The sequence below is a fragment of the Coregonus lavaretus genome (genome assembly GCF_964263955.1).
Source record: "Coregonus lavaretus genome assembly, chromosome: 3".
NCBI classification, from domain to species: domain Eukaryota; kingdom Metazoa; phylum Chordata; class Actinopteri; order Salmoniformes; family Salmonidae; genus Coregonus; species Coregonus lavaretus.
The window spans coordinates 76475590-76483112 of record NC_139990.1 but is presented as its reverse complement, the minus strand read 5'-3'; the positions used below and the strand labels follow the sequence as shown (position 1 = coordinate 76483112).

The 7523-nt window shown below is 45.3% G+C and overlaps 1 protein-coding gene across 1 annotated transcript; it reads left to right on the top strand.

Moving 5' to 3' along the window:
* The first annotated feature begins 2620 nt into the window (after positions 1–2620).
* Positions 2621–5213, top strand: LOC311110274 (protein LRATD2-like). Its single transcript, XM_084152992.1, has 2 exons — positions 2621–2781; positions 2965–5213. The coding sequence occupies exon 2, from the start codon at positions 3158–3160 to the stop codon at positions 3989–3991; it is 834 nt and encodes a 277-aa protein (XP_084009118.1). The 5' UTR covers positions 2621–2781; positions 2965–3157; the 3' UTR covers positions 3992–5213.
* Positions 5214–7523: the final 2310 nt, after the last annotated feature.

Genomic DNA, 7523 nt, shown 5'->3' with positions numbered 1-7523 from the left:
GAGAGAGAGAGAGAGAGAGAGCAGATAGAGAGAGAGCAGAGAGCAGAGAGAGATCAGAGGGAGAGAGAGCTTTCACTTTCTGAATCACCAACCAGCCCCTCGCTGAAGAACAGTAAGTAACAGAACAGGGTCTCCTCTTTGTGTTTGTGATAGATTCTGATAGAGCCCAGTCAGCCCAGCTGTAGACTTTCTAGTGTTATTCCACCTGCAGACAGTAGGAGGAGCCACGTGCCCCAAGTGGTACCTTAGTCCCTTTACAGCCTTTATAGTCCCAGAGGGGCTCTGGTCAAAAGTAGTGCACTATATTGGAAATAGGGTGCTATTTGGGATGTAGCCATTGTCTTTAATGTGTCAGACTGGGCATGTGGGGCAGGGCAGAGCAGGGTAGGGTCTCCTGAGTGGCGCAGTGGTCTAAGGCACTGCATCGCAGTGCTAACTGTGCCCCTAGAGATCCTGGTTCGAATCCAGGCTCTGTCGCAGCCGGCCGCGACCGGGAGACTCATGGACGGCGCACAATTGGCCCAGCGTCGTCCAGGGTACGGGAGGGAATGGCCGGCAGGGATGTAGCTCAGTTGATAGAGCATGGCGTTTGCAACGCCAGGGTTGTGGGTTCGTTTCCCACGGGGGGCCAGTATAAAAAAATATATGTATTCACTAACTGTAAGTCGCTCTGGATAAGAGCGTCTGCTAAATGACTAAAATGTAGTGTAGTGTAGTGTAGTGTAGTGTAGTGTAGTGTAGTGTAGTGTAGTGTAGTGTAGTGTAGTGTAGTGTAGTGTAGTGTAGTGTAGTGTAGTGTAGTGTAGTGTAGGGTAGTGTAGTGTAGGGTAGTGTAGGGTAGTGTAGGGTAGTGTAGGGTAGTGTAGGGTAGTGTAGGGTAGTGTAGGGTAGTGTAGGGTAGGGTAATGTAATGTAGGGTAGGGTAATGTAATGTAATGTAGGGTAGGGTAGGGTAGGGTAGGGTAGGGTAGGGTAGGGTAGGGTAGGGTAGTGTAGGGTAGTGTAGTGTAGTGTAGTGTAGTGTAGTGTAGGGTAGGGTAGGGTAGGGTAGGGTAGGGTAGTGTAGGGTAGGGTAGGGTAATGTAATGTAGGGTAGGGTAGGCAGAGCAGGGTAGGCAGTCTACAGAGGCACCAGGGGACTATAGTCACCAGAACATACAGGCTTCATTTCAGGGTGAAACACCTGAACAGTTGGTATTTGAAGTAATGTAACTTTCTTCTCTGAGCCCTGCCAGGCAGACAGGCAGAGAGACAGGCAGACAGGGAGGGAGGGAGACAGGCAGGGAGTCAGGCAGGCAGACAGGCAGGAAGACATGCATTCTAGGACAGACAACCAAAATGAAATGTCAGGTTTCAAAATAAAACGGAGTGATGTATTGGATATTCACCCCAAGTCACCACTCAGCAGACAGACAGAGAGGAGCCACTCTGCACAACAACGGCTAAAAATAAAGCACTGAGTCAGACACAAAAGCTGCAACACAATCCAGTTTGTATTAAGTAAGTAGCCTTGCACAAGCCTTGTAGCATGAGGCAGCTTGATGTTCAGTACCCCCCCTGGACAGAACACTAGTCTATATCCTGTTTCTGTAGTGAGGCAGCTTGATGTACAGTACACCCCCTGGACAGAACACTAGTCTATATCCTGTTTCTGTAGTGAGGCAGCTTGATGTACAGTACACCCCCTGGACAGAACACTAGTCTATATCCTGTTTCTGTAGTGAGGCAGCTTGATGTACAGTACACCCCCTGGACAGAACACTAGTCTATATCCTGTTTCTGTAGTGAGGCAGCTTGATGTACAGTACACCCCCTGGACAGAACACTAGTCTATATCCTGTTTCTGTAGTGAGGCAGCTTGATGTACAGTACACCCCCTGGACAGAACACTAGTCTATATCCTGTTTCTGTAGTGAGGCAGCTTGATGTACAGTTCACCCCCTGGACAGGACACTAGTCTATCACTGGGACAATTAATCAATACTACACTTAGCTAGTTTTCACGAAACCAGCCAACAGAATGGCATGCAAAATGTATATGCACATAACTGTTCTGTGCGTAATTTAGCATTTCATCATGCAGGGCAAGCTAGTGATTTGAAATCAGTACTCTATATGGGTACAACCAGTTCAATGTAATGATGTTGCTAGAGATGAGTGAAAGAATAATAGAGACATAGAGACGAACTAGATTAATAGTTGTTATGCGCCCTTGTGTGCCCCAGTCGGTTGGTAACTTTGCCAGCCTATGAAACCAGTAGGTCGATATTAGAATAACTTTAATCTGTTCTAATTATTGGCTTTGGTCTAAATTACGATCTTCTCCATCAAGCAAACCGTTCTGCAGCATTGCAAAGCACATCAAGTACGGAAAAATGCGGGCTAGACATCCGGCAAAAACAAGATTAGGCAAAACGCATATACCAAACCCCCGTCTGTTTTGCCCCATGATAAGGAGAAGGGAAACAAATATAGGAAGCCAGAAAGAAAATAGGGACGTGGTCAAGTGGGTATCACTTGTTGGATGTATTAAAGGTGCGCTGTCTCTTTAAGTGACAAACCGTCGTAATAAAGCCGTGGTGAGGCGCTCCGCAACAAGCCAGTAGTTTCAGTTCACACAGAAACCGCCGCCGCCGAGTCCATCTGATAGCTGGAGCCTCCGATATTCTTCTGACAAAGCAGACCGAAACCAAGCTGTAGTCAATTATATGTCGTTTCCTGTGGATGATAATAACAAAATGATCATCGGTGATGTACTTTCAATATCTACAAGATCTGGGGGTGAGTAAAACGTCGTTTATTTCTGCATTTCCTTGATTTAAAATGCATGCTAACGGGTTTAAACAAGGTGCGGACACCTGTTTGGAATGTTGACCTATTACTCTAAAGAGTTTGACAGGAGGATGTCGAATATCACCGCCTTGGAAATTAAATCCTCAAACATTCCTCTCTCTTTTTCACTAGGTTGATATCTGTAATCCTTTGGACATCATCCCTGTATTGTCTTTTTGACCGGAAGCATTTGATGATGGATTGGAACCCTCCCACACCTTGGAATTAGTTCGAATTACCGGTCCAAGTACCGACCTCACCTCCTCCGCGCCTGGAACAGGTGGAAACGTGTCATTTTTCCACTCACCACCCACCTGGAAGTGGCATGGGTAACCAGGTTGAGAAACTGACACATCTGAGTTATGACAATGTTCCGACCGCAGATCCGAACGGGTTTGACACGGAGGATGAGCTGGGTCCCCGGATCGGAGTGTCCTATATCTTCTCCGCCGACGACGACGAACAAGAGGAACGTATTGACGGACCGGACAAGGACCAGAACGAGGAAGAGAAGCGATACGATAACTGCAACGAGCTGGAGTGTGTTGTGTACTACCGTGACGAATCTGTGTACGAGAAAAATCTCAAACTCTCTGATATGAGCACGTATTCGACAGAGGATCTTTTGAACAAGTGCAAACCGGGGGATTTGGTGGAGTTCGTGGCTACGGGCCAGTACCCTCACTGGGCTGTGTACGTGGGGGACTTTCAGGTCGTTCACCTGCACCGGGCTGAAATAAAGAATAATTCCCTGACCGATGCCAGTCAGGGAAAGAGAGGCAGGATAGTAAACGGGCTGTATAAATTCCGCGCGCTGCCTCCGGAGGTGGTGGTGCAGAACGCGACGCAGCAAGTAGGAGCGCGAGACAGAGAGCTGCACTGGAGAAACTCTGAGTGCTTTGCTGCGTGGTGCAGGTTCGGGAAGAGGGAATTCAAAATAGGAGGAGAGATCCGTATCGGAAAGCAGCCCTACAGGTTGAAAATGCTGTTTTCTGAAAAGAAGAGCCACGTCCTTGAATTTCAGAGTTTTGACGACTTGATCATGGAGAAGAGGAGAAACGATCAGATAGGCAGAGTTGCGGTGACGCAAGAGCTAGCTAACCATCTCAACTCAACTGATGCTGAAATTAAGGACGACTATCATCACAGTGTAAACTGAAAGACCCAAGAGAAACTGAGCTGATGGCAATGTCCAGTGGAGGACTTGGGCAGCATTCAGCTTTAGGATACAGAAGCCTACTTCACTAGAACACTGTTGGCAATCCTATTTTTGGCGCAATGCCATGCGCATTTATGCATACCAAAACATTTATATTGGTTTGAGATGAAGTAGCTACTCAACCAATAAAGTGCATTAATTTCCCAACAGGTTATATCTGAGATAAGACTAACACCTTGAAATCCCAAACATTCCCATCTATACTGAACAAAAATATAAACACAACAATTTCAAAGATTTTACTAAGTTACAGTTCATATAAGGAAAACGGTCAATTGAAATAAATTGATTAGGCCCTAATCTATGAATTTAGGGACTAATGCTCACTAACAGATGTAAACAGATATGCATATGTTGGTCATTGTGTTGTGACAAAACTGCACATTTTTAGAGTGGCCTTTTATTGTCCCCAGCACAAGGTGCACCTGTGTACCTGTGTAATGATCATGCAGTTTAATCAGCTTCTTGACATGCCACACCTGTCAGGTGGATGGATTATCTTGGCAAATGAGAAATGCTCACTAACAGGGATATAAACACATTTGTGGGGGGGTTTTTGGGGGGGAGGGAGAAAAGCTTTTTGTGCATATGGAACATTTCTGGGATCTTTTATTTCAGCTCATGAAACATGGGACCAACACTTTAGATGTTGCGTTTATATTTTTGTTCAGTGTAGCTTAATGTCATCCCATGGACCGGTCACTGTTGTTTTTCTACCAATCTGAAGAGGAGCAAAGCCTTTCCTATTGCCTATTATTGAGATGTGGTTGTTGCAGAACAACTCCGGTGTTGGAGACCAATGGAGAAGGAGCAGAACATGTGACCATTAATATTCATAGCCATTGGATATTTCACTTTCCAGATTCCCTACTGTGGCTTTATGATTCCCTTTCTTACCTGTCAGACTGTGGTTATTGTATTCACAACCACAACTCGGTGTGTCCCAAATGGCACCCTATTCCCTATATAGTGCACTACTTTTGACCAGAGCCCTATGGGCCCCTGTCAAACGTAGTGTACTACTATACAGGGTGCCATTTGGGATGTGTACTGGCTGCACTTTAATTGAGTAAAGTATTGATTCATGGGTTTTAACCATTTTAGTTTTGGAATTGAACATTTGTATGAGGAAATATGGAAATAAATATCTATTTAACCTAAATGCTTATTTTCTTACAGCACTATTCATTGATTAATTTACTGCAAAGGGGAAATGTATTTGTACTTTTTTAATTGCAGACATTGATTGCTGGTACTGTGTAGTTTTGCATTCACACCCAAGTCGGGGCATTTATTTTAGCTCCTTAACCAGGAGTCATTTCATCCACTACACAAAGGGAAGATATTGGAATGGTTATCTTCCACTGACCAGTTGCATCACAGGTGTTACATTGGGGTGTAAAGAAAGTGAACTGGGGCAGTGATACATTTTGATTCAACCTCAGAATAGCTGAATAACCTCTGACATCTTGAATTCTGCTTCACTATCTCCCAAAACCCCTAACCCCTCGAGGTAGTCAGTTTAACCCTTAACCCCTCAAGGTATTCAGTTCAAGATGTTCAACTAGTTTGTCCTCTTCCTTTGTTGACATCCGGGTTGTTCGTTTGCTTTAAGCAGGATTGTTGCACGAAGTGTTATGTTGTGTAAAGGTGATTAGCTCCAAAGCTTACTAAGCACCTTTCTGCCTTTCAGCAGAGACCCAGAAGCTTGTTCCAGCAGGTTCCAGCAGCCTACTTGGATTACTACACAAAGGCAGAACATTTATCTGCTTCCTCTAACAAAGGTCATTTCTGTTTTCACTGTGTGTGTGACTGCTTCACCTATGCATTCTAATGCTGTTTCTTTTCCTTTAGCTAGTTTGAGCGGTGATTGTTTTGCACACACACACACACACTTGCACAGCCAACTGCTGAGGACTCCTTATCCTTGTAGTCAGAGTGACGCCTGAAGCCGTCTCAGTCACGTGGTGGGAGAGATCCAGCTCTTTGCATGTTTGTTTTCCAGTGTTGTATTAACATTGAGATAATGAGGGACTTATTTTACGCTGGCCAGGGTTGATCTGGGTAAAGGCCCGTCACGTCATCGCTGGCCAGGGTTGATCTGGGTAAAGGCCCGTCACGTCATCACTGGCCAGGGTTGATCTGGGTTAAGGCCCGTCACGTCATCGCTGGCCAGGGTTGATCCGGGTAAAGGCCCGTCTAATCGAACAGTAATCTGCGCCGCTCAGTCATTCTGTCAACAAGGCAGCATGGTGAATCATCCAGAAACATACATCTCTCCCATATAATAAATGTTAGAATTTTCTAGTTATCGTTGGGAAGGCAGATAGTGTTTTTATCAAAATAAATCACCATTGCATGGGAAAAAACCCCCAGAATACTACTAATTACTACACATGCTTAATTCTGTCACTTTTGTTTTGAGCCGACTTCGCCGTCGGACAGAGCAGGGCCCCTGGCTCACACCCAGGAATGCAATCAACTTTCAGCCTGTGCAGAACACGGCGAGATTAATCGAACACCCTCAATGCTTTAGTTGTTTTGCTGCAGTCGAGGCCCTATGGGACATGGGAGAGATTTCCTGGCTCTGTTATTGGATAGGACGTCTGTATGGGCATTCGCATTCCTCATTTTCTCTGTGGTCAGAACACAGACTAATCAAATATGTATGTTGTTCTATTCCGGTGTGCTGTTGTGCATTTTTATGCTAAACATCATTGACAAACTGAAATGTGAAATACCATATGCACCTGCAGTCGAGTCCAGATGCACACTCTTATCAGATATTACAGTGGATTATCAGACAATGTTACTCATCAACACACTATAGAACATACAGTGGGGAAAAAAAGTATTTATTCAGCCACCAATTGTGCAAGTTCTCCCACTTAAAAAGATGAGAGAGGCCTGTAAATGGAAAATAAGTATTTGGTCACCTACAAACAAACAAGATTTCTGGCTCTCACAGACCTGTAACTTCTTCTTTAAGAGGCTCCTCTGTCCTCCACTCGTTACCTGTATTAATGGCACCTGTTTGAACTTGTTATCAGTGGTCTAAGGCACAGCATCGGTATAAGGCACTGCATCGCAGTGTTAGCTGTGCCACTAGAGATCCTGGTTCGAATCCAGGCTCTGTCGTAGCCGGCCGTGACCGGGAGACCCATGGGGCGGTGCACAATTGGCCCAGCGTCGTCTAGGGTAGGGGAGGGAATGGCCGGCAGGGATGTAGCTCAGTTGGTAGAGCATGGCGTTTGCAACGCCAGGGTTGTGGGTTCGATTCCCACCGGGGTATGAAAAATAGTATGAAAAATAAAAAAAATCATGTATGCACTCACTAACTGTAAGTCGCTCTGGATAAGAGCGTCTGCTAAATGATGAAAATGTAAAATGTAAATGTAAAAGACACCTGTCCACAACCTCAAACAGTCACACTCCAAACTCCACTATGGCCAAGACCAAAGAGCTGTCAAAG